The sequence below is a fragment of the Ochotona princeps genome, chromosome 5 (genome assembly GCF_030435755.1).
Source record: "Ochotona princeps isolate mOchPri1 chromosome 5, mOchPri1.hap1, whole genome shotgun sequence".
NCBI lineage: Eukaryota > Metazoa > Chordata > Mammalia > Lagomorpha > Ochotonidae > Ochotona > Ochotona princeps.
The window spans coordinates 57,826,808-57,852,504 of NC_080836.1; the positions used below are offsets into that span (position 1 = coordinate 57,826,808).

Here is a 25,697-nt window from a genome sequence, read left to right on the forward strand (position 1 = left end):
GAAATCAGTTTTACGTTTTCAATGAAGTTAAACAAAAATGTGGTAAAAAAATCCCACTTAACAAAAACTAAGGAACAGAAACATTTTGTAAGCTTAGAAGTGAGTTTCCTTTTTTAAACAACTTTAAACTGATAGGATGATAGAAAATACTATACCACTTTTCAGAACAACTTCTTCTTTTGGTTGAGGTTTAGGTTCAGGAAGTAATTTGCGAACTTTCTTTTCACCTCCAAGCACTTAAAAAAATATGATTTAATATTTTGGAGTGAATCCATATAAAAATGGGATTTCAACAAGAAAAATCTCAAACTTAGCTCTATTGCATCAAATAACAATTTTTGCTGCACAGAAATATTACAGAAGGTACGAGAGCAGTATACTCTAAATCATTTCCTCTGCAAACAATTTTATAACTTGTGATGAAATTCAGTTCAATTAACTGCAGAAAAATGTGTTGGCATTAAGTGATTGTGTAAGATGTTCTATGCTGATTTTATGAATCTTTTATCAAGTTACAAACTTCATGACACATCTTTGCCACAATATGCAATTACAGGTTGCCCACATCTACTGATATCTTAACCACTGAATGCAATCATGCACAAACATGACATTGGCAAGTGTTGGTGCCATCATTCAATTTTCTCTGTTGATGGAATGAAAACCAGGAGGTTTCATTTGTGATCTTGATGTTGGGGGAAAGGCCATATCAAACTTTCTAAACTGAAGAGACATGTCCCTTCTCAAAGTCTTCTTTCTGGAATAATCTTCACCTACAATTTTAAAACTATAGAATTTCAAAACTAATATTAGAAGTTAATTTTCATGAAAAGTGAAATCTTGAGTTTAAATTAAAAGTCTTCCTAGAAGTGAATTTTCTCATGTGTCTACAGTGACACATGCATATTGGATGATGTTATTTATAGAGCAGCCTGCTGTTACTATTACAACTCTCATGGATTTGAATGGGAGACAACATGCACTTAGCAATCATAGGACCACTTCATATCTTTATCAATGTCAATTAAAATCTAATTTAAAGCATAATTTATTTGTATCCTGTACCATGTTTGTTTATTCACCTGAAATCTGTTTCCTAAGCATTTCTATAAACTTTGCCATTTGGTGTTTTAGAGAAGATACTTGCTATTCATTGAATAGTCTTGAATGTTGGGAAATTTTTATGATGAAAAATTAATCTTCAAAAATGTAAATAATAGAGGTAAATATGTATTTCACTTTCAACAATCATTTTAATATCAAGTACTTTAAGCAAATATTTCACAAATAAAATTTTATGCGTGTTAAATTTTGCTGATATTCAATATTCTTCTGGAATTATCAGTATTCTTAATGTGTAACTATTTTCACTGACAGTAACTTACACAAGATCCTGCATATAATTAATGCACATTGTAATGATTTCCTATGGGATGAACATAGTGAAAATAGATTTGTGCACTTGTCATTACATAATCATTATTATTTCATTTTAAACATCTTATTGTCACTCGAGCCTCATGGAAGACAGTGTAGTTATATTAAAAATCATTATAGTCACTTTAGTGTTTACTAGCTAATTTCTCTCATAAAATTACTTTAATCTCCATTTTATGAATTGCCATTATATATTCCAATGGGTGATTTTTTCAAATTCCAGAGTGAATTTGAGTTCGGAAGTATTGACTACTTACACAGATACTATTAATCATTAAACTTAACTGCAATTTTTAAAAATAGATATTTTCTAGCCTTTTAGGTTGCATTTACTTTTCCTTTAGGTCTAATTTTAAATAGGGAAAATGCTATTTAATGAAGAATGTTGAAAAGTGATCTTAGTGACAATGAAATTTTCTTAAAACCTGAGATCTGTCCACCTGAGAGAATGTCTTTGCATCAGTGAGAAGAGTGTGACAGGGAACATTTGGGCAAATCCCTATAAGTCACCTAAATAGAATGGAAAGAGGAGCTTTCATCACTTTCACATATGTCGTAACTTTCAACTAACCAGTAAAGGATGGTTTAGTTTTGGAAAATGCAAGAAGACATATGGGATTAGACAAAGCAAAGCAATATTTATCCATAAAATGTAGGAAATTGATGGAGACGAAGGAAGCGGTACTCATGAGGCAGGACTATAAAAGCCACAAAAATGCAAGAAATGCAGGAGACTACTCTGGTTGCTAAAAAGACAGATGGAACATGGTATGGAGACAGATGGAAGAACCAGAGGAACAGATTCTGCATAGGAAAGCATTCTCCAGCTCCTGAAATACCTTTCGGTGGTGTAAGCTCCACTTTTTCTGGGACCTCAGGTTTCTCTGGAACTTTCTTCTTTGAAACAGCTTTAAAGAATATGATCTTACTTGTATTATTTGTATATGTAATCAGAAGCAATTGATAAATATTTTACTCCAAGAACTGAAATCAAGCTTTGTTTATAACCAGAAAGCATTCAGAACAGCCAAGAGCAGAAAACAAACAGCATACAGTAAGAACTTTTAAGCCATGAAAGCATACTGAGGTTTTACTAGACTGTTGAGCAGAAGAGCATGACTGGCTGAGGAAGAAGACTAATTTTGTTCTTCCCAGGGGGAAGACATTTTCCTGAGTATAAGTTTACATTAAAGGAAATATATTGAAATATGTATCTTCATGGAGTAGAAATAGAGACAGGTGATCTTCTTGAGGTGCCCACCTTTCTGACATCTGACCTAAAATCTGGGAGGATTGGAATCATTATAAGAAATATTGTGCTGTGGAGGAGTCTGACTTTGTAGATGGGTAGGCTTTTGGAATTGGCAACCTTGCAACATCACAAATAAGATCATTTTGGGTTAAAATGAACAGAAGAATTAACTTTAGTCAACTTATTTTAGCCTTTAAAGATGTTGAGATTTTAAAAATTCAATACTATTACATCAATTCAAAGAAAAAAAATCAAAGCAAAATGAATGAAGGTTAGAGGTGCTGGGTCTAAAATGTGCTCATCACCCATTTTCCTGGTTACCCCAAGAACCACCACAGAATGCACTGGATGTCTGTTAAGGTGGGGAAAAGAGTGCTCAAGTGGTGATAGGCTGTTCACATGCTTTCCTGTTATGGTACAGGAGCACACAAAAACTACCGGACACCATAAATACATTACTTACAATATATTCAAAAACACACAGGATTCTTCAAGAACAAAGTTTTGGCATGGCATAAATTAGTTTCTGCTGTATTAAAAAGAGCTTGCAGATTTCTCTTACATTCACATGCATAACACCTCAAGCAACACAGTTGATATTGGGATTTGAAATCACAAAACCTTTTCTTCCTGCTCCACCTAAGAACGTTAGTTAGAGAGCTGCTGAACCCAGAGGTCCACCGTGATACTAACAGTGCAACAGGCATTGCTTGACAAGGCAGCCACATCCCCTGGGACAGTAGAAGGCATTTTGTCTGCACTTCCTTCAGAGCAATAGCGTCTGGAAAGCACGCCTGCGAAAGCAGTAGGTTTCTGGCAAGCAGCATCTCTGGCAATTCAACAGAAGTCAGAACCAAGTTAGTAAGACTTGAACGTTTTATACCTTTAAGCTGGAATATTTTCTCTTTCACATCTTCCTTAGGTGGAGGAGGAGCAGGTGCCGGGGGTCTTGGTTTGAGTTTTGGTTTCTCGACAACCTTCTTTTCAGGTTCAGGTTCTTGAAAGAGTATTTCAGGAGTGTTAGTATTTCTATGTATTTGTTAACGTGTATATATAGTACATTCTGTAGAAAATTATTGTACATGTGAAGTAAAATGTTTGCTTTTTTGGATACATAACAGTGCCCAACATAAAACATTAAATGTCAACATGGTGCACAGGTGACGAGAAATACAGCAAAGCCACCGACAGAAACAACAAAGGAAACACCCAGACAGGCCTATTTCACAAACAGTGATAATTACACAGAAACATGATGAAATGCACATTTCAAGCAATGTCTGACACACATATGCAAAGAAACATACTATCCATGTAGAACATAAAGCAGGTGCTCTTCAAGAGGAAGAATTTGATGATGAAGATTTTAGTTAACTGAATACCTGGTACTGGCATTTCTTCTGGCTGTGCTTCTGGCTCAGGTTCTTCTGGTTCAACATACTTTTCAATTGCCCGTTCTTCAGAGGATGTTGACAAGGGAGATAAGATGGTAATGTAAAGTTCCTCACAAAGACTCAAATGTCACAAAGATACAAAGATCACAGTCACAAAAACAAATTCTTGATTCAAAGGCATTTGTATAGAGAAAGAGATATTCATTTGCTTCTACTGAGTTTATTCAATATATATGGATGAAAATGAGATGATTATTAAAATTCGATATTGGGTCATGATTTGAGGATCTACTGCAGATCTTCTAATCTTGATTCATTAAGCTGTTCTTTTTTGGAATTTATGACTACCATCAAGAACAAACAAGAGTGTAAATCCCATAGAGGTACATACAACTATTTAAAAAATAAGGCAGTCAAACATATGGTAGAATGTTTCTCTATACAATTTTAAAAAGGAATGTCATAGTATAAAAAGGGAATTTCTGGGAGATTAAAAATTTTCTGTTTCTTTCTCTTTTTGTATGCTTGGACATACACATGTATTTATACCTTCAGCAGGGGGAGTCTCTTTTGTACCAATGGTTATGGATACTTTTTCTTCATAAATTATTTCCTCAGGCACCTCTTCAACTTAAAAAAACACAATATTTTAGATTAATCTGGGATAGAATTGTTATGTCTCAATTTATCAACTTCATTACATTCTACAACACATTTTCAAGTATCTCCCAAATACTACATATTTCAATCCATAAGGCAGACAAGAGGCAGTTTTGTAAAATAAAGCAAGATGCTGAAGACCGTTGCTGTCCTTAGTTTCACAAAGCAGCTAGTACCTGGGGCAGGTGGAGCTTCTGGTTCTTCATGGATTGGAACAGACACTTTCTTTTCTGGGGTGATTTCTTTGGGCACTTCTGGCACTTTAAAGATATTGGGTTTGTTAACTATGAAGAATTTAAAAGACACGCAAGATTTTCTAAAGAGCAGGCAAAAAAATGCAGGGAGAGGATCTCACGAGACATCCTAGGCAATACAGCTTCTGCCGCATGACACCTTTTTTGGACATCTTAATTTAGAGAGTGAATATTCTTGTCTTTCTGAATTTGCTACCATTAAGTATAGGTGGTTCTCTGTTGGTCTAACTTTAAGGTTGGAAAATATTGCTCTATGATTTCTGAGGCATCATTCATATGCATTCAGTTCTTATTCCCCTGCCCTATCGATACCTTTGGGACCTACATTTCTAGACCTGATGTGTTTCCTAAGCTTCTAATGCACATTTTCACTTTGATGATTAAAAAGTGAAAACAATATTATTTTCTTTTTAATTTCAATTCAGGAATCCAATGGACTGTTTGTTTGCTTTTAGCTTTTTAGCTTCAAACCCTACAATAACTTGGTTCCTCAGTTTCTTTAATGCCTTTGATTATAGTCAAATGCCAAACCAATCTCTCAGACCCAATTCCCTTTTCCATTTCTACTTTCACGACTCTAGTCTAACTCTTAATGGTCTTAAACCTTGACTACCATGGTCCTACCCAGCTTGAACTGCTGATAGATTTCTTTCCAAACCTCAAATTCTATTAAAACCCCAAACTCAAGTTTCTCCTGTAATATCATATAAAACCACATTCAGTACTTTTTCTCTAAGAATTATTATCAAAATGCTTAAGCAGCAGTCAAAAAGATGTTTGTTTTTCTTTTGGTAAGTACCTTTTTCTGGTGGGAGTTCTGGTTTTTTGGTAACAGGAACTGGCTCTTTCTTTACTGGAACAAGTTTCTTGGGTACCTCAGGCACTTTGAAGATATTAGTTTTGTTTTAAAAAGAGGAGGAGTTAACATTATTTTAAAATATTAGTAAAAATCCAGAATTAATCTAAAAGGAACATCAAAACTGATGGAAACAAAACAAGGAAATATTTAAGCCTAGGTAATAAGGATAAATTATTGGATATCACTTTAAGATCAGTATATCTAAAAAAAATTATGATGTTGATGAGATGAATACCTTTATCTTCTGGTGCTTCTGGCTTCTTAACCTGGATCTTCTTCACTGGGACAACTTTCTTTGGCATCTCAGGTACTTTAAAGATATTAGTAGTGTTTAATAAGAAGAAATCACAAGATGCAATATGTACACATTGATTTTACAAGTCTGTTTGATGTCATCACATCCATATAATACTTTACAAACACATAACACAGCACAATATACAACAAGGAATGAGTGTAAATCTCAACATAGAAGAGTGAGATTCATATTTATTTATTTTAGTGTAAGTACCTTTAGGAGGTGGAGCCTCTGGCCTTTTGATGACAGGAACCTTCTTTTCTGGGACAACCTTCTTAGGCTCTTCTGGTGCTGGACAACAGGAATTTCTTTTAGAGTCAGATGATTTACAAGGATAAGGCTAATGGACACAAACTAATTCTTTGAAAGAGCCCATGTGTTTCTTCAATGCATACATTTTACAATTCAACAGGACTCAGGTTTTCTGGATGCAGAAAACATTTGCTTTTGCCAATGAAGTAGAATTGTAAACAAGGAGACAGGAGACATTCATACCTTAGGTAAGGTTCATGACAGACATAAACATCAAATTCCTGCATTTTCCCGTGCAAAGCATCATGCTGTGTACCTGCTGGAGGTGCAGCTTCTGGTTCTTCCTCTTCTACAACAGGTATTGGTTCTTCTTCCTCAGGAGCAATTTCTTCAGGTTCTTCATATACTTTAAAGATATTAGTTGAATTTATTTCAATGTGTAGAATAATATTTCAAAATATATAAAACACTAATAAATAGTAATACTGATTTCGTCTCATGCCTCAATATCTTCTTTTGTCAATATGAAATCTCCTAATTGTATTTATTCTATATCAACTGATTTGGCTGCTTGAGAAGTCTTCCTGTTGTTTAATGCCACTTATACTCACTAACTCTGCCATGTTACTTTCTTTGTACAACAAAAAAAAAGCCTTGTTTGGGGTGGGTATTGTGGCACAGTGGCTTGGCTCACTACTTGGGATGCCTACATCCCATCTTGGATTACTGGTTTGAGTCTTTTCACCTCCCCTCTTTATCCTGCTTCCTATTGAATGCATCCTAAGGAAGCTGCAGATAATGGCTCGAGTACTTAGTTTCCTGCCAACCATGTGGGAGTCCAGAAGGCATTCTGGGTTCCTGGATTTGACATGGCCTAGCTCTAGCTGTTTTGTGCATCTGGAGAGAAAATCAGCATATACAAGATCTTCTCTCTCTGCAGTTCAAGTAGATGAAAGTAAAATCAACATTTAAGAAAGAAAAAAACAATCTTGCTTACTACAACATACTCTGAGCTATATAGAAAGTACTGATTCATAACCCAAACTAGATTTGAGATTGGCGTTAACTTAGGACAGTGAAGTGAGATAGACAAAGTGGTACAGAGTGACCAAGAGATAGTGAGTTATGAAATGAGAGGAAATGAGAAGTAATCACAGCTAGAAAGCTCTTAAAGAAACCACAGGTACCTTCTGGGGGAGGAGACTCCACTTTCTCCGGGACAGGAAGGACAGGTTTTTCTTCTATGACAGCTTTCTTCGGTACCTCTGGCACTTCAAAGATATTATTAGTTTTACTTTGAGTGATTAAGAAGTATGCGACATTTATACCACATCTAGTTAATATCTTATTCAAATAACAGGAACAGATCCCCAAATAAAATGCACAGTAAAGTTAGTGATATGCCCTAGGCTCCCCATAGCAGAGAGGAAAATAAATCCTCTTAAGAATCACAAAAACTCTGCAGGAACCAGCTTCCATAAATGTATCAGGTTTCTTTTTAATGTGTGATGCTGTTTCAAACCCCATGAACTCTAGCGTATCAGGTTTTTTATTGTTGTTGTTGCTGTGAATGTACAAGGAGTGGCACACAAAGAATCCCATAGTAGTTGAGTTTTGAGATTGGTTCCTCAAGAAAGAATACTTTCTGAAGAATCTAATTAATGACTAGTACCTTTGGCTGGTGGGACTTCTGGCTTTTTGGGAACAGCTATTTTCTTTTCTGGAACAACTTCTTTTGGAACTTCAGGCACTTTAAAGATATTAGTATTTGAACATTAGGAATGATCCCCAGTAAACATGCATCACATGGACACAGAACAAAACACTTTTCAAGAGTTGCAGGCTGTCCCTGCCACCACTGAAATGCAGACAGTTACATGTACCTTTAGCAGGTGGAGCTTCTGTTTTTTTGGGAGCCACAGGAGCCACTTTCTTTTCTGGAATAACTTCCTTGGGTACTTCAGGCACTTTAAAAGATATTAGTAGGTTTTAAGTGCATGGCTTCAAGAACATATGAAAATCACCAAGTAGAGAGGTGGGGCACCACATTTTAGATAGACATTTTTGCCTTGGAAGTTAGTGGCAGGGAGAATACCTTTCACTGCCGGTGGTTCAGGCTTTTTGGCAATGACAGCAGGTACTTTCTTTTCGGGGACAGGTTTCTTAGGTGGCACAGACACTAAACATATTGGAATTTGTGAGTTAGAATTCGTGCAAATGGGTGAGCAACAAGACAGAAAGCCCGCCATGCCCAGGAATGGCAGAACAAGAGGGAGAAGATTGGCAGGTGGCCCAGCAGCCTGCACGGTACCTTTAGAGGGCGCTACGGGCTCCGGTTCTTCTACCTCTTCAGTTGGCAACTCTTCTGGTACAACTTCTTCAGGCTCCTCATACACTTTAAAAACACCAACTCATTTTAGTGCTAGAACTGACTGAAGTATATGAAATGTTTCACAAAAAAGATTGTTATTCTACCACAGAGAGTTTATCTTTTTCAAAATATGGAGTAGAATTGTGTCCTCTTTACCTTCAGGAGGAGGGCTTTCTGGTTTGGGGGGAATAGCTTCAGGCACCTTCTTTTCTGGCACAGCTGCCTTTGGCACCTCCGGCACTTTAAAGATATTAGTATTTTCATGATTAGACAGAGTAAACACAAAGGGATTGCATGAAACACAGTAATGTCAAGATGGCTACCTTGAGCAGGTGGGACTTCAGGCTTTTTAGGAGGCGTCACAGTCACTTTCTTTTCAGGGATGACTTCTTTGGGGGCTTCAGGCACTTAAAGATATTAGTGAAGTTACAGTCAGATCTTAGAAAAAGACAAGAGATCTTTTTAAGAGCAGAAGAGTATCTTAAGAAGCTCCAAGTCAGTAACTGCTACCTTTTACAGGTGGTACTTCGGGCTTTTTAGGAGGCACCACAGGCACTTTCTTGTCAGGAATGACTTCTTTTGGGGCCTCAGGAACTACGAAGGTATGAGGGAAGTTAAAGTTAGGACTTGGGAAGGCCAAGGGGATGAAATGTATTGAAGAGCAGAAGAGTGTATCATACAAAGCTGAAGGTCACGGACAGATACCTTTTACAGGTGGCACTTCCGGCTTTTTAGGAGGTACCACAGAGACTTTCTTTTCAGGGACAACTTCTTTGACAGATTCAGGCACTTTAAAGAGATTAGTGCAGTTAGAGTTAGGACTTGTGAAGACCAAGGGGATGAAATCTTTACAAGAGCAGAAGAGTGTCACTTAGGAGTTTAAGCTCATTGAGAAGTACCTTTAACAGGTGGTACTTCTGGCTTTTTAGGAGGTACCACAGACACTTTCTTTTCAGGGACAACTTCTCTGGGAACCTCAGGCACTTTAAAAAGAAAAGGAAGTTAGAGTTAGGGCCTATAAAGAACCTGAGGCTAAAATCTTCTCAAGAGCAGATGACTCAGTGTCTTAGGAAATCCAAAGTCACTGACGGGTACCTTTGACAGGTGGCACTTCTGGCTTCTTAGGGGGAGCCACAGACACTTTCTTCTCTGGGATGACCTCTTTGGGGGATTCTGGTGCTTAAAAGAGGTTAGTAAAGTTTCATTTAGGATTTATGAAGACCACTGGGATTAAAGGTTTTCAAGAGCAGATGCTTCGGTATCACGTGAAGCCTAAGATCTGTGACAAAATACCTTTGTAGGGCAGGTTGCTGTTTCTATTTTAGGAAACACCAATGGTGCTCTCTTTTAAGGGATCATTTCTAGAAGAACTTCAGGCATTTAGAAGATATTAGTTTTTCACACAGGTTAGTGAAATAAGTGGACTAAAAATGGCTTTAAGAGCAGAAGAGATTATTTCTTTTGCAGAGTAAGTGGGGTAAAAAAAAAAATGCCGGTGACAGGTGAAGTTTGTTTTTTTGGGTGGGACAATTGGAACTTTCTTTTCTGGGACAACTTCTTGAGGCACTTCTGGCACTTGGAAAGTATTAGTGGTTTTACATGCGTGTTAATGAAGAGCAAGGGACTGCAATGGTTTCTAAGAATAAGGGCAGGATGTAAAGTACCTGTGACAGGTGGGGCTTCTGGCTCTTTAGGAGATACCACTGGTATTTCCGGTTCAGGGATAATTTCTTGAGGGATTTCAGGCACTTGAAAGAGATTAGTAGTTTGATATTTAGGTTACTGAAGACAAATGGGCCAAGTTTGTTTTCAAGAAAGAAGAGTTCTTCAGGAGAGGGTTGAGCTGGTGGAATACCTGTCACTGGAGGAGCTTCTACTCTCTTAGGAGGCATCACTGGCACTTTCTTTTCAGGGACAATTTCTTGAGGAACTTCAGGCACTTGAAAGAGATTAGTAGTTTAACACTTGAGTTAATGACCGGCAAGGGTCAAGAATGAAGAGTCAGTTCTAAAGAATAGGATTGAGCTGACAGATACCTGCAACTGGAGGGGCCTCTGGTTTTTTGGGTAGTGCCTTGGGGATTTTCTTTTCTGGGACAACTTCTTGAACAGCTTCAGGCACTTGAAAGAGATTAGTATTTTTAGAATCTGAATGGTGAAGAAGTGTATGACAATGTTTGTGAAGACAGTGATAATGTTTAAATCAATAGGGCAAAACACAAGTACCTTTTGCCGGTAAGACTTCTGGTTTTTTGGGCACAGCCACTTTCTTTTTGGGTACAACTTCTTTAGGAACTTCAGGAACTTTGAAGATATTAGTATCTTTTAGTTAGCAACTACGTAGGGGGAATATTGACATTTACCCAGACACACACGGTTTGTGAAAGTAGTGGACTCTCCTACACACTTTGCCCAGCCCCCTCAAACAGGTGACAAATGCCATGTAATGATAATTACCTTTAGGTGGTGGTGCTTCTGGCTTTTTGGGAGGAGCCACTGGTACTTTCTTTTCTGGGATAGCTTCCTTCGGTGGTACTTCAGGCACTTTAAAGATAATTTGCAATTTATGTTTAGAAAGGGTGAAAATAATTGGTGACTATAACAGTTAACCATATACCATGCTATACTAAACATCTGTTGCTATTTTCCTTGGAATTACAGTATCTTTTTGTAGTAGGAGTTATATAAATAATTTCCTAGAGAAATGAAAATTTCTAATCTTTTCTCTAATTTATACAGTTATGTCCTCTTTACCTTCAGGAGGAGGGCTTTCTGGTTTTGGGGGAATAGCTTCAGGCACCTTCTTTTCTGGGACAGCTGCTTTTGGCACTTCAGGCACTTTAAAGATATTAGTATTTCCATGGTTAATCAGAGTAACCACAGGGACAGCATGAAACACAGTAATGTCAAGATGACTACCTTGAGCAGGGGGAACTTCAGGCTTTTTAGGAGGCGTCACAGTCACCTTCCTTTCAGGAATGATCTCTTTGGGTGCCTCTGATTAAAAGAGGTTAGTGATGTTACATTTAGGACTACGACAACCATGAGACAAAAAAAAATCTTCTCAAGAATAGAAGAGGTAGAACTTGTGACACCTGTTGTCACCAAGAGATACCTTTTACTGTTGAGGCTTCTGGCTTTTTAGGAGGAGCCACTTTGACTTTCTTTTCAGGCACAACTTCTTTGGGAACCTCAGGTACTTAAAGATATTAGTGAAGTTACAGTTAGGACTTGTGAGAACTTCTGGATCAAGAGAGTATCCTTAGCCGAAGAGTTAATATATCAGGAAAATTGAGGTCAGTGACAGATACCTTTCACAGGAGGGGCTTCTGGCTTTTTAGGAGGAGCCACTTTGACTTTCTTTTCAGGCACAACTTCTTTGGGAACCTCAGGTACTTAAAGATATTAGTGAAGTTACAGTTAGGACTTGTGAGAACTTCTTGAACAAGAGAGTATCTATAGCCGAAGAGTTAATATATCAGGAAAATTGAGGTCAGCGACAGATACCTTTCACAGGAGGGGCTTCTGGCTTTTTAGGAGGCACCACTGTCCCCTTCTTTTCAGGAATGACCTCTTTGGGGACCTCTGCTTAAAAGAGGTTAGTGAGGTTACACTTCAGACTATGACAATCACGAGATGAAATCTTGCTAAGAGCAGAAGAGGCAGAAGTTGTGACACATGAGGTCACAGACAAATACCTTCAGCAGGTGGGGCTTCTGGCTTTTTAGGAGGCACCACTGTCCCCTTCTTTTCAGGAATGACCTCTTTGGGGGCCTCAGGAACTTAAAAGAGATAAGCAAAGCTACATTTAGGACTGTGGTAATCACTGGGACAAAACAGTTTTAAGAGCAGAAGAGGCTGATCTTTGACACCTGAGGGTGGCCAAGATACCTTTTAGAGGTGGGACTTCTGGGTGCTTAGGAAGCTCAGCCGTTACCTTCTGTTCAAGAATGACTTCCTCGGGAGCCTCAGGCACTTAAAACATATTAGTCAAGTTAGAGTTGGGACAGTGAGGATCACATGACAAAATCTTTTCAAGATCAGAAGAGGCACAACTTGTGACATCAGATACCTTCAACAGGTGGGGCTTCTGGCTTTTTAGGAGGCATCAATGTCACCTTCTTTTCAGGGACAACTTCTTTAGGAGCCTCAGGCACTTAAAAAGATATTAGTGAAGTTATATTTTGGACTGTCCAGACCATCCAAAATATTTTTAAGAGAGGAGCTAGAACTTTGAAAACTTGTCAACGACAGGTACCTTTTACAGGCGGCAATTTTGACTTTTTAGGAGGCCCCACAGTGATTTTCTTTTCAGACACAACTTCTTCAGGAACCTCGGATGCTTAAAAGATATTAGTAGAGTTACAGTTACAACTGTGAGAATCTCTAGAACAAAATCCTCAAGAGTAGCAGTGGTTGAAGATGGGGCATGTGAAGTCACCAATAGATACCTTCGACAGGTGGGCCTTTCAGCTTTTTGGGAGGCACCACAGTCACTTTCTTTTCAGGAACAACTTCTTCGGGAACTTCAGATGCTTAAAAGATATTAGTGATGTTACTGTTAGGACAATAATGACCATTGGGACAAAGTCTTTTCTAAAGCAGAGGAGTTAATGCATCATGGAAACTGTGACCATGACAGATACCTTTTACAGGTAGCACTTCTGACTTTTTAGAAGGAGTCGCGAACACTTTTGTTTCAGGAATGACTTCTTTGGGGGCCTCAGGTACTTAAAAGATATTAGTAGTTTTACCCATGAAAAACAAAAACACCACTAGACACATTGAAACATTTTCAAGAACAAAACCCTATACCCTGCCTTTTTTATTCTGGTCTTGAACCTAAGTTCAAAGGTAACAAGTACCTGTAACAGGTGGTGGTGCTTTTGGCTTTGGTTGAGGAGTTTCTGTTACTTTCTTTTTGATCATCATTTCTTGGGGAGCTTCAGGAGCTTTGAAGATATTAGTAAATTTACATTTGTATCAAAGGAGTGCACAGAGACAGAACACACATCAGAAACATTTCCAAGACCTTTTGTCCCTCCACCTTATCCCATGATAAAGGGATAGTTAAGGTTAGTACCTGGGGCAGGTACAGCTTCAGGCATTGGTAGAGGATGCATGGCCTCTTCAAAGGTAACTTCTTTGGGAGTCTCAGGCACTTTAAAGATATTAATATTTTTAAGTCACAGGAATCAGAACAAACAGGAAACATGATTTATACGGAGGAAGACATTGTCCCCCGCCCCAGGCTTCCGGTAGGATGTACCTGCATCAGCAAGGATTTCCACCTTTTTGTGCAGGATCACAAGTGTTGTCTTTTCAGCGACAATCTCTTGGAAAGCTTGAGGCACTTTAAGAAATTAGTATTTTTAATGTTTAGTGTCATGGGAACACTAAGAACTGCAAAAAAATTTTCAAAACTACTACAGCTAGATCTTCGTGAGATCAGGGACTCGGCATCCTGTACCTTTTGCTGGTGGAGGTTCTGTTTTTTTGGGAGGTATTCTCTTGCCAGGCACAACTTGTGGAGGAGGTTCAGGCCCTTGAAAGATATTAGTATTTGATATCGAACAGTTGAAATAGTTAATGAATACAGGAACTACAACAACTTAATGGACATGGCTTTCTAGAAGTGTCTCCTCATTCCTGATTTCCCTTTGTTGTAGGAGTAAACTGAGTGGTAACTGGAGACTTGTGAAGGCTGACCCTCTTCTAGGACCTATGGGAGTTTCGGAGACTTGGCACCTTTTTTTGGGTAGTACACCTGACTCCCCACACTTCCCTACAACCATGGGTTCCATGGTTGAAAACTCAACCAAATATGATTAAGTATATTGTGATAAAAATTGGGTTATCATTTTCAAAATAGTACATAAAGTTTATATTTGATTAGGTATTATAAGAAATCTACACAGGATTTAAGATATTTGGGATAAGGTGCACAGGTTATATGCAGATACCATGCCATTTTATAGAAGGAATTTGAGCAACTATGGATTTTGGTATCTACAAGGCTGGGCATAGTGAGGTCCTGGAATCATTCCCCTACAGACAGCAGGGACATCTGTATTTGGTTATAGAAGGGCTTCCTACAAGTTCTCGAACATTGGAGTTTGTGGTGTTTTAAAGATATTAGTATGCTTAAATTCAGGCATCACAAAGAGTATTAGTAAAACACTTGATTTGAAGCTATTCATTTCTTCTTCCACATCTGATCAGAGATGTACCTTTCATGGTCAGGACTTCTGGCTCTTCAGGAGCATCCTCAAACACTTCAGTTTCAGAAACAACTTCTATCCTGGCTTCTGGGGCTTGGAAGATATTAATGTCACATTTAGAGGGTAAAAGGACACATGAAGACTTTAACCACATGAACTGAGCCAAAGTGAGCTTTGATAAGGTATATAGCTCTTAATAAGAGGATTCAAATCCTCGGTCTTTTCTGACTGCCCAGTTCCCTAGTGCCCACCCATAATAGGCATTTATTGAATGACCAATGGAAGGAATAACATGAGCGATGGCTTTCGTGGGAGGTATTACAATGCCAGAGGTGGCTGCAGGTGTCAATGGTTGTTTATTGCTACAGGGAAAATTTCTGGAGGTGAATCAGACACTGTCCCACATGAATGCATTACACTGTAGAATGCTGAAGGTAATGAGGTTCCAAGCGTAACTGCTCTGACAGTTCACTGCCTGAGACTCTCTCACTCCCTCGTCCCCAGAACCTGCTTCTCACACAGCAGTGTGCGCATGAGTACAGGTATCATGGCTGTTCATTTGGCTGCCTTGGGTGCTAAAATTTAGCAATTTTCTCTTTCAGGATGGAAGATATAGGCAAAACAATATAATGTAAAAGAGTGATTATAATTAATGGTGGGCACATTTAGGTACATGCCTGAGGACAAAACTTTGTTATCTGGTTTGGCCTCTTTCTGCAGCTTTACCATAGGCACATTTAAAACATGAGTGTTTTAAAAGTTTAGGAGAAAGGAGAACAATCTAAAATAGACTGAGAAAAAAGTCAAAGAATTTGGGTATATTTAAAAAAAATACAGAATCATGGTTAATTATAAAGAAATATTGCCCTTCAAACAGCTTTACAAGTTTCACATCCTTTGGATTTATTTAAATATATTCAATATAGAAAACTCCTGATGCATGAAAAACAAATACAGACCACGGGAAGAGAAAAATCAGGGATGAGTCCTAGCATTACTTGAAATTATTTTTGCTTTGGTTTTAGAAGGTTTTCAGGTGGCCTGGTGTGGTAGTGTTATTACAAATTGAGCAACTTTCTATTGAATCAAATATTGTCTTTTAGTGATGATTTTCTAAAAACATTTCAGATATTTAAGGGTTATTGAAGGTAATTATTTTAAATTTAAATATGTATTATTTTTGCAGTAGGCTTATTTTAAAGGAGAAGCAATTCTGGCAGACTTAAGTAGTATAATCTGGAGTCCCAAACACAGAGATGGTTGAATTACTCATGTGTAGTTCTCAAACACCTTTGTCATTATGTGGCACTGACTCCTATAAAAGTATATTCATTCAATTCAATATAATTCATGGTTTTAAACCGCTTCCTAATTTTTCTGGCTAATTGTATTTTATTTATTTTAGGAATATAATAGCAATTTCCTATTGAATTTATATGGGTCATGGGGACATAAAAAGGTGAATGTCTCAACCACATTTTATATTCATGTTAGATTTTTTCCCCCTCTATTTTCCTTGAGTGATTCACTGGGACTTGTCTACACCTGGGCAAGGTGATGCTTTGGGTAACTCACTTATCTGAAATGATTTCTTTGGTGGCCTCGAGGCTGTAAAGATGTTAGTATTTTCACATGTGTTAACCATGGCTACAGACATGAGCCAGGAAGGGGATTTTCTTCTGCCTTGTACCTGCTGATGGCAGTGTCCTTCTTCTCTTAGCAACAGGAGTTTGTTCTTCTGGAACCACTTCCTTGAGGTCTTCAAACTCTTTAAAGATATTAGTATGTTTTTCAGTTGAACACACACAGGGACACAAGGACATCACATACTAAGGAAGTTACGATAAACAATTGCAAATGAGAAATTTCATTTTTGTTCTAATTATCTTTCTATATTATGTAAATAGGTCTTGACTTTTGGGGTCCTGTCATACGTGTTTCCTGGTCTTGGGGGGTGTCAGACACTTTCAAGATATTAGTATTTTAGGATGAGAGCTTATTACTATGAGAAATTACATAAAATCAGAAGCATTTTCTGCTTTAGATTTTTGGAAGTAGACAATTATACCTTCAGCTTGAGGATGTTCTGGGATTTCGACAAAAGTCTCAGGTACCTCCACCTCTGGAGAAACTTCTGTGGTTGTTTCAGGCTCTTTAAAGATATTAGTAGATTTACATTTAGAAGTTTTAAAAACCATGAATTTTGTAACACGCAATTCTTGCGTCTTAAAGTCAAAGATATTCATTTGAGCTTTGGATAGTGTATATATATATATATACCTTCAATTGCTGGTATTTCTCTCTTTTTATGAACAGTCACAGATATTTTGTCTTCTCGAACAACTTTCTTAGTTGGTTCAGGTGCTTAAAAGACACAAATATATTTATATTTACAAATGATGAAGAAAAACATTGAGCTTTGAGATAAGCTCAGAATAAAATTTCTTCTGATTGATTCGTTGCTGTTATATACCTTTTGCTAGTTTGGGTTTTGTCTTTTGAGGGACAGTCATGACTATTTTTTCTTCTAGAGTTGATTCTTCATATGCTTCATAAGCTTTAAAGATATTAGTGTTTTCACAATTAAGGATGTTTTGAGACAGATGAAGAATATTACAAAAACATAATACACATTAATTACTTACAAAATACTACAAAGATGCAAATTAATAGCAAGAAGGTGTTGGCTAGAAGCATGCCTCGTTCCCAGTTTTATGTTACAGGATTCTCAGTATGTTTTCATATTCATGTTGATAAAATTGAGTAATCAGTTTGCAAAAGACTATCTATTGCTTCCTTCTTGTCTACAAAAAGTATATTGACAAGATTGCCCTGTTTTCCCACATTTTAATGGATTGGGACATCAAGGATAGTATAGGACACTGCACACTGAGGATTTTTCTCTTCCATTTGATACACTGAAAATTCATGAAATATTTTCCTTGTGTAGGAGCCTAGTTACCTATATTTTAAAATTACTTTTAGGGGTTGGGCATTTGGCCTGTAGATTAAGATGCCTGTAATCCCATATTAGACTGCTTGAAACCAATTCTTGGCTTTAATTTTTCACCAGCGCAGATCTTAGGAAGTGATGGTGATGGACCAATTAACTGGGATTCTGCCACCCATATAGGAGACCTGGATTTCAATCATTCATTTGTTTCATTCACTCCGGCTAGCTGCAGCTGTTACGGGCATTTGAGGAGTCAGTGGATGGGCACTTTCTCTCTCTTTTTGTCTCTCTGTCCCAGTTTCTATATGTCTCCCTCTCTGCTTTTCAAACAATTAAAACAAATAGACTATAAAAAGTAAAAAAAAAAAAATCTAAGTTATAGTTTCACATTTCAATATGTAAAACTGTTGGAAACAGGAAAATTAAAAATCATTAAATATTTGGAAAGTAAGAAAATTGAAGTTGCTTAAAAGTTCTTTCTGCTTTTAGAAAAGCAGACTGTAGGATAACAAGGACTTGACCCAGGTATAGAAAAGGAGAAAAGGTACTGAATTCGTTATTAACTTTTATCCAAACCAAGCATAAATAACTTGGTCAAAAAATTAGATTTAACTGAGGATTTTATATATAAAAAATGGAAGAATATGTAGTCTACCAGTTTTTTTATATTTAGATAACTGACTAGAGTTCTATTCATGATGTTATACTGTTCAAATTCTTTAACCATAATTTTCAAGAAAGCCCCAAAATGCCATCCTTTGGAGATTTTGTTTACATTACAAAGCTAGGGTCATCTACCAGGCCCTGGCAAAATGTTTCCATTGTTGCTGTGAAACCATGAAATAACAAACAATGAAACAATGAAGCATTTTGATTTTATAAAATAAAATCAAAATATCACTATAGTGTGAAGTTATTCATTGTCTAGAAGGTAAATTTGCTTCAAAACAAAAGATATTTGTATACTGAAGGAAAATTCAACACATTCATCTTGTTCAAAAGCAGAAAGTGTTCAATTTGTATAAGACAATTTGTTTTTTAAATCGTGTGGAAATGTATTCTGTCTGAGGCTAATTGTTCTTCAAATTACTTGGCTGCAGCCTAATACTTCTGGCATGTTAGACTATAAAAACATGTTAGTTTGAGAGAAACAGTTTCATGACTCAACAAAGCAAAGCGCCAATTGTTCTACACTCACTGTAGAGCTCTGTTTCTTCAGGAGGAATAATAGGTAGCTCTTCTTGAGTCCTTTTCTTGGGCACCTCAGGAACTTGAAAGATATTAGTATATTAGTAGTTATAAATAAGAAATATAAGACATTAAGAATACAAGAAAACAAAACCCAAATATTTAACATCATACTTGACTGTTAAAAAAAAGTCAGCAGAGACCCACATCACATTGTAGTTAGTATTAGTGTGTACCTTTAGCTGGTGGAACTTCAGGCTTTTTAGGAACAGCTTTTTCAACTTTTTCTTCTGCAACAACTTTCTTGGGTACATCAGGTGCTTTAAAGATATTAATTCATCTTATTTTAGGAGTGTTATCATTTAGCATAAAATATCAAGATAAACTGGGAACTCTCACGAGGAGAATATTAAAGATCTCAGATTTTTAAGACAACTAAACAATGAGTACATTTTTCAAGATTTCCCTTGTGGGGGGAGTTTCTATATGTCATTTCAGAATCACTTTGCTCTTTGGTTTCACAATATGGTTTAAAACAGGTTGGTTAGTTTTCAAGGCAACTTGACAAAATAGAATGTTTTTGAAAGAGAAGTTGAAGGGTCAGTAAGGCTTAATTATCACACAAGAAGAGATTGTGACAAGCAATAACTTCTTCCAAGTTAGGTCTTTGCTCCCAGAGGGCTGCCATAAAAGTTTAGACAGTGTCACAAAGCATAACCTGAGATTCACATCCTTTTTATCCATCTGTGGCATTGAAGGGAACATGGTCTCTCTTTGTAGGAAGTGAAGAAAAGCAGAATTTCTATTAGTGCTGAACTAGCAAAGGCAGGTACCTTTAGATGGTGGAACTTTGCGTTCTTCAGGAATGTATACTTTCTCTTCTACCATGATTTTCTTAGGCACCTCAGGTACTTAAAAGATAATAGTAGTATGTTCTTTTACTTTCAGACATTCGTCAAAATTTTCACAAACAGAACATAGGAGCTATGCAATCACAGACAAGAACATGGTCATAACACCACAGATAGACTTCACATTATTAAATACCTGACAGTGTTTAACATTAATTGAATTTTGGTAACAAATATGACAAAAATTCAGGAGAAATTTTACATGTTAGTATAATAGGACCTTGACATGAAAAATCAGCAATATATCTTCAGCTGATGTTATTTCTGTTTGTTTTGGCAGAATTATTGGTATTTTCATTTTAGCATTCATTTCCTTAGTTGTAAGTTCATATTTGTTAGATGCTGGTTTTCATTTTCAAAATAAAATGAAATAGGTCTACAAACATCAGTAAGATAGGGACGTTAATCACATTTTCATTATGTATTTAATCCATTAAGTTGCTACAATTACTACAAATAGGAAAACGAAGCGTTATCAATCAACACATTAGTGTAAACGTAACGAAACAGGACAAAAAAAAAAAGGAATTTTGGTTTCACTATTTAGTTAATAGGGATATTTGCTTAAAATGTTTTAAACCTAACAGCAGTTACTGTCCTTTTGCCAGGAACTTCTTTTGGACCTTAAGCTACTTCAAAGAGGTTAGTTTGTTGGAGAAATTCCAAGAACACAAAACACAGAAGAAAAACATCAAATGGGAAGGGAACACATAAGCAGCCAAGGTGCTGCCGCACGTAAAGTTGCGTCACTATCCCCAATCAAATACCTTTAGCTGGTGGCTCTTTCCTAGGAACAACTTTAGTGGGTGGCTTTTTTGGAGGGACGATTTTCTCAGGTGTCTCAGGCCCTTCAAAGATATTAGTGTTTTGGTTTAGAGGGAACTTACAACGTGCTGTGCACCATTACTCCTGAAGTTAGTGCAATAAAGAATCACAAAACAGTTTATTTGCTTCTGCCTATTGCATATATGCTGTATCTACTTCCAAAATAAAAGATTTGATTTTGTTAAACATCACCTCCGATACGGGTTTACTATGAATGCTAAGAACACACACACACTTCTTCATATGACCCCTATATTTTTAATTTGTGCAAGAACTGGAGAAGAATTAGACACCTTGTTTGTGTTGGAATTTATACTCTGAGCATGCTTGAATACAGCTGCTACTACCAACACTTCAAATATTTCCTTAATATTAATTTCCTAATGAAGATACAATACCTATGGCAAAAGCCCTTGATAAATAATTATCAGTTTGTAAAGAAGTTGACTGAGGTATTAGCAAAGTGACACTTATTTGGCCCGAATTTTTATATTCCTTAGTGGCCTGAGGAATGTCTTTTTCATTGCACTGGTGACTGATCAGTTTGGTAGCTATAATAATATGTCATTATTTTTCATAACATTTTTCATCAGGGTTTCAAAACAAGAACTCACAAAGTCAGTGATTTCCTTAGACAGTGAAACATCACAGACTGCTCCCTTGAGTGCTAAATTATACTGTGTAAGGTGAATTGGAACTCAGTATTATTTTTTTTAACATCAAATAGTTTAAACTCATGCTTTTAGTATTTTATGACAATTCTAATGTTCTAAACTACATACAAAATTCAACTTTCAAGAGTTTGAGCAAGAGACAACAATTTGTAATATCTGCAGAACTCCCTATACCTTTAGGTGGAGCTTTTGGTTTTTCGTATACTTCCACTTCTTCAGCCTCAAAAACTTTGATTACTCTATGGACTTCTTCAACTTTGTGTTCTTCTTGAACTCTATGTTCTTCTACTTTGATGAATTCTTCCACTTCATGGAATTCTTCTTCTTCAAAATATTCCTCAACCTCATGGAACTCTTCCTCTTCGAAAGCTGCTGCTTTTGCTTCTACGACTTCTAATTCAATTCTTTCTTTGACTACTTCTTCTTGGTGGAAGGCCAGTGATACTTTTTCTTCAATGACAGTTCTCCGTGAAAGAGCATCTATTTTAAGAGAATTATTTTTTTTTTTACCACAGAAGAAACAAAGACTTAAAATCATATTATATAAACAAGAAAAACTGGTGAAAGATCTACATGCAACAGCACATGAAAATCAAAGATCTTCTCAAAAATACCTGTAGCTGGGGGAACAGCTGCTTTTTTGGGCACAAGGACTTTCTTTTCTGTGACTTTCTTTTCTGGAACTTTCTTTTCTGGGATTTTCTTTTGCACCGCAGGCACTTTAAAGATACATTTTAATATTTAAGATGTCAAGAGCAAATGTTCATAGACAAAAGACATCAAAGACAATTAAGACAGAGACAAAACAGTCTCAGAAAAAAAAAAAAGAGCAAGTCTAGTTTAAATGAGGAAATATACCTTTGGCTGGGGGTGCCTCCTTTTTCTCAATAGGAACAGGTACTTTCTCTTCAGGTACTTTCTTTGGCACTTTAAAGATATTAGATGTTTTAGTTAATGACAAATGCTCAATAATAAACATGAAATAAAACACCAGAAAAATATTAATATTATAACAATCCAAGTGTTTTAGAAGTCAAACAGTACTACTGGACACCAATTTTACAGGCAATAAAAATACTTTCCCAACAAGCCTGTAAAAGTCTCTTTGCTGGTATATTTTCCCAATAGCACTTTGTCTCCCAGAATTGGGTCTACTTCTCTTTTAATTCAGTGAGAATGTGATGAAAAGTGGTTCAGCTCTGACCGTGGCCTTAGGTATTGCCAGGCACAGCTGTACATCCTACTAGCCATTATCTATGGATCTGCAGCTGCAATTACCCATCCCTTGATTGAAAATCTAGTGAGGCCCAACACTGTTGCATCTGTACAGAATGAGCAGAGCTATTCTCCCTGTTGTTATTCTCCAAATGATGAAGTAGAAAAATCAGCTATAGAGCAGCTGCATCTCATTAGGTATTATCTAAAGTATAAGAGAGGATGTGTGTAAGTTACAGGCAAACACTTTGCTATTTTATGTCAAGGACTTGAGCATCCAAGGCTCTTGGGATCTATTGGGGTCCTAGGTCCAATCTTTGGATCTTAAACTGTATTTGTTGAGGAATCTGTTAGGAGAGGGACAGCATAATCTAGCTGCTTAGGCGCACTATCTGTACAAACAGTTGAATTAGGAAGAGTGAGAAGTGGAAATTTTATAATATTCTTGAATGCTTAAGCTGAATATTGCAAAAGGTACAAAAAGTTTTTTTTTTTAAAGTAGCTGTTAGTCAAGCATTAGAATAGGTTTTTGCTGGGCAGGTATCACAGCATGTTGAGCTGCCTCCTATAATAGTGGCATCCTGTATGGATGCTGCTTTGATTTCTGGTTGTTCCACGTCCCGTTCAGCTCCCTACTAACACACCTGGGAAGACATCAGAGGATGACCCAAGTACTTGGGCTCTTGCCCCCCCATATGGGAGATCTGGAAGGAATTTCAGGCTTCTGACTTTGGCCTGGTCCAGTCCTGTTCATTGCAGTCATTTGAGGAGTGGATCAGCAGATAAAGATTGCTCTGTCTCTCCCTACCTCTAAGTGACTGCCTTTCAAATCAAACAATCTTTAAAAGAGAATAGGTTTTCTCTTAAAAAGTAATAGGATAAAAAGTTATTACAACATAAAATAGATTCTGGGAATATAATTTGAGGAAGAAGTATCCATTAATTTGTATCTGAGTTCAGAAGAGAGCTCTCAGAGCAAATTTGCAACCACTGGGGCAAGTGCCATGTTATAGCAGGTGAATCCACTGCTTGTAGTGTGGGGATTCCAGATAGGCACTGTTTTGTGTCCAGGCTGCTCCACTGCTAATCCAGTTCCCTGGGAATGTTCCTGGGCGTGGAACCCTGCATTCACGTAGGAGACCTGGAAGAAACCTCTGGTTTTAGACTGGCAAAGGTCTAGTTGTTGTGGCCATTTGGTGAGTGAACTAGTGGATAAAAGCTCTCTCCCTCTCTGTCTTTGCCTCTCTGTAATGCTGCCTTTCAAGTAAATAATAACTCTTAAAACATTCTGTAGCTATTTAAATAAGAAACTTCCAGAATAATTCACATGTACACATATATAAATCATGCAATAATATTCCAGAAAGGATGAAAGAAAGAAAAAGAGCTACACACACATACACACATACGTTTTACTGGTTATTAATAGTTTACTGCCTTAATCACTGAAGGAACAATGAAAGAACACTTATAATTCATAGAAAGTTTAAAAATGGCAATTTAAAGCTACTAATGTGAACAACTCGATATACCTTTAGCTGGTGGTACTTCTACTTTCTTAGGAACAGGAGTAGGTGCTTCCGGTACAGTTTTCTTAACCACTTCAGGCACTTAAAAGATATTTTATGGACATTTTGAAAATGACACACAGTGAACAGAACAGCAACACCCACACATGAAACAATAAACTAACACTACAAAACACTGGTTCTTTTAAAAAAGATATTAGTGATATATATATATATATATAAAACACATAATGTTATAAAAGCAAGTAGAAACACTAGTGGTATGAAGGCTATTACTTAGAAATACCAGAATCAACCACTGTATCATTTATGCAAAAGATTGGGATAGTCTTATGAATAATGTATGAAGAATTATTCTAAAAGTTACACCAGTTTTTCTCAACATTAAGATTGAAGACAAGTGAAAGACTGAAATCCATAAGAATATGTTTCATGACATGGCCAGATAAAGCTAAAATGTCAATTAGAGCAAAGTAATCTCTCACTTTTAGTTGTGTTGGAGGTATAGTAGAAAAGGGGGATAAATGGAACATAAAGGTACAGGTACTATTAATAGTTCAGGTTCAATTTATCGTTGATATAGACAGGTGTATTAATATTAGATTTAGACTAATGTGAGAACTACTAGAACACTCAGTCACTAAAGCAGCTGTACCTCTAGGTGGCGCCACCTCCTCCACTTCCTCTATGCTAGGTGGTTCTTCTGTGATCTCTTCTGGAATAGGCTCTTCAGGCTCCTCAACCACTTGAAAAAGATGATTATTGTGTAAATTACTCACAATGCTTTTGCATATGAGACCAAAGTGATTTATCCTAAAAACTCCTTAGCCTTCAAATGCTCCTGATAAAAATGAAAACTGAATGTTCATGACAGGCCCTTCCCAGCATTTTAGAACTGGAAAGGGTTAAAGAGAATTAAAAGTGGCATTATTTCCTAATAGAGGTTTTGTTTGGATTCAGAAAACTAGAGAGGAATAGATTGTTCTGTGTTTCTTACTCAAGTTTAACTGAGATTTATTTTGGATAAGTTTATTCCAGAATTGTTAAGTTTTTTGATGAGAAATTCCCCCACAGCAAATATTATGCACTTTTCAAAACTTTTCATTAAAACAAAACATGTAACAGACAAATAAACAAACGGGTGTCACATGCCAGAAGGAGACTCAAAAGATATTAGATTGCTTGCCCAATTACTATTGGGTAAATAATTTCTTTCTATATTTTTGGATCAAAAGTACATTTATATTCTTCAAATATTAAACAAATCAGAGAACAGTAATTACTTCAAAACGATAGTTTCGTAGAAAGTCATATACCTTCAATAGGCTGAACTTCCTCTTCTTTAGGGGGGATGATTCGCTTTTCTTCCACTTTCTTAGGTACCTCAGGAACTTAAAAGATAGTG

The 25,697-nt window shown here is 36.8% G+C and overlaps 1 protein-coding gene across 1 annotated transcript in view; it reads right to left on the reverse strand.

The window, feature by feature from the left end:
• TTN (titin) overlaps positions 1 to 25,697 on the reverse strand; it is a 266,306-nt gene that overhangs the window by 115,497 nt on the left and 125,112 nt on the right. Inside the window, exons 148-197 of the mRNA XM_058664684.1 lie at positions 25,609 to 25,683; positions 24,948 to 25,037; positions 24,296 to 24,373; positions 22,407 to 22,475; positions 22,163 to 22,231; positions 21,723 to 22,016; positions 20,817 to 20,897; positions 19,972 to 20,049; positions 19,375 to 19,458; positions 19,149 to 19,220; positions 17,471 to 17,554; positions 17,278 to 17,361; positions 17,066 to 17,149; positions 16,688 to 16,765; positions 15,007 to 15,090; positions 14,247 to 14,321; positions 14,046 to 14,129; positions 13,860 to 13,937; positions 13,642 to 13,728; positions 13,423 to 13,506; positions 13,228 to 13,311; positions 13,035 to 13,118; positions 12,849 to 12,932; positions 12,088 to 12,171; positions 11,531 to 11,614; positions 11,234 to 11,320; positions 11,003 to 11,080; positions 10,814 to 10,897; positions 10,633 to 10,716; positions 10,442 to 10,525; positions 9,873 to 9,956; positions 9,677 to 9,760; positions 9,288 to 9,371; positions 9,101 to 9,184; positions 8,934 to 9,017; positions 8,718 to 8,801; positions 8,502 to 8,585; positions 8,290 to 8,373; positions 8,079 to 8,156; positions 7,594 to 7,677; positions 6,723 to 6,812; positions 6,368 to 6,445; positions 6,092 to 6,166; positions 5,797 to 5,880; positions 4,920 to 5,003; positions 4,633 to 4,713; positions 4,072 to 4,146; positions 3,573 to 3,686; positions 2,277 to 2,345; positions 156 to 236 (exon numbers count right to left, since the gene is read on the reverse strand). Coding sequence (XP_058520667.1) covers positions 156 to 236; positions 2,277 to 2,345; positions 3,573 to 3,686; positions 4,072 to 4,146; positions 4,633 to 4,713; positions 4,920 to 5,003; positions 5,797 to 5,880; positions 6,092 to 6,166; positions 6,368 to 6,445; positions 6,723 to 6,812; positions 7,594 to 7,677; positions 8,079 to 8,156; positions 8,290 to 8,373; positions 8,502 to 8,585; positions 8,718 to 8,801; positions 8,934 to 9,017; positions 9,101 to 9,184; positions 9,288 to 9,371; positions 9,677 to 9,760; positions 9,873 to 9,956; positions 10,442 to 10,525; positions 10,633 to 10,716; positions 10,814 to 10,897; positions 11,003 to 11,080; positions 11,234 to 11,320; positions 11,531 to 11,614; positions 12,088 to 12,171; positions 12,849 to 12,932; positions 13,035 to 13,118; positions 13,228 to 13,311; positions 13,423 to 13,506; positions 13,642 to 13,728; positions 13,860 to 13,937; positions 14,046 to 14,129; positions 14,247 to 14,321; positions 15,007 to 15,090; positions 16,688 to 16,765; positions 17,066 to 17,149; positions 17,278 to 17,361; positions 17,471 to 17,554; positions 19,149 to 19,220; positions 19,375 to 19,458; positions 19,972 to 20,049; positions 20,817 to 20,897; positions 21,723 to 22,016; positions 22,163 to 22,231; positions 22,407 to 22,475; positions 24,296 to 24,373; positions 24,948 to 25,037; positions 25,609 to 25,683 — 4,314 coding nt within the window. The remainder of the gene's footprint in view (positions 1 to 155; positions 237 to 2,276; positions 2,346 to 3,572; positions 3,687 to 4,071; positions 4,147 to 4,632; positions 4,714 to 4,919; positions 5,004 to 5,796; positions 5,881 to 6,091; positions 6,167 to 6,367; positions 6,446 to 6,722; positions 6,813 to 7,593; positions 7,678 to 8,078; positions 8,157 to 8,289; positions 8,374 to 8,501; positions 8,586 to 8,717; positions 8,802 to 8,933; positions 9,018 to 9,100; positions 9,185 to 9,287; positions 9,372 to 9,676; positions 9,761 to 9,872; positions 9,957 to 10,441; positions 10,526 to 10,632; positions 10,717 to 10,813; positions 10,898 to 11,002; positions 11,081 to 11,233; positions 11,321 to 11,530; positions 11,615 to 12,087; positions 12,172 to 12,848; positions 12,933 to 13,034; positions 13,119 to 13,227; positions 13,312 to 13,422; positions 13,507 to 13,641; positions 13,729 to 13,859; positions 13,938 to 14,045; positions 14,130 to 14,246; positions 14,322 to 15,006; positions 15,091 to 16,687; positions 16,766 to 17,065; positions 17,150 to 17,277; positions 17,362 to 17,470; positions 17,555 to 19,148; positions 19,221 to 19,374; positions 19,459 to 19,971; positions 20,050 to 20,816; positions 20,898 to 21,722; positions 22,017 to 22,162; positions 22,232 to 22,406; positions 22,476 to 24,295; positions 24,374 to 24,947; positions 25,038 to 25,608; positions 25,684 to 25,697) is intronic.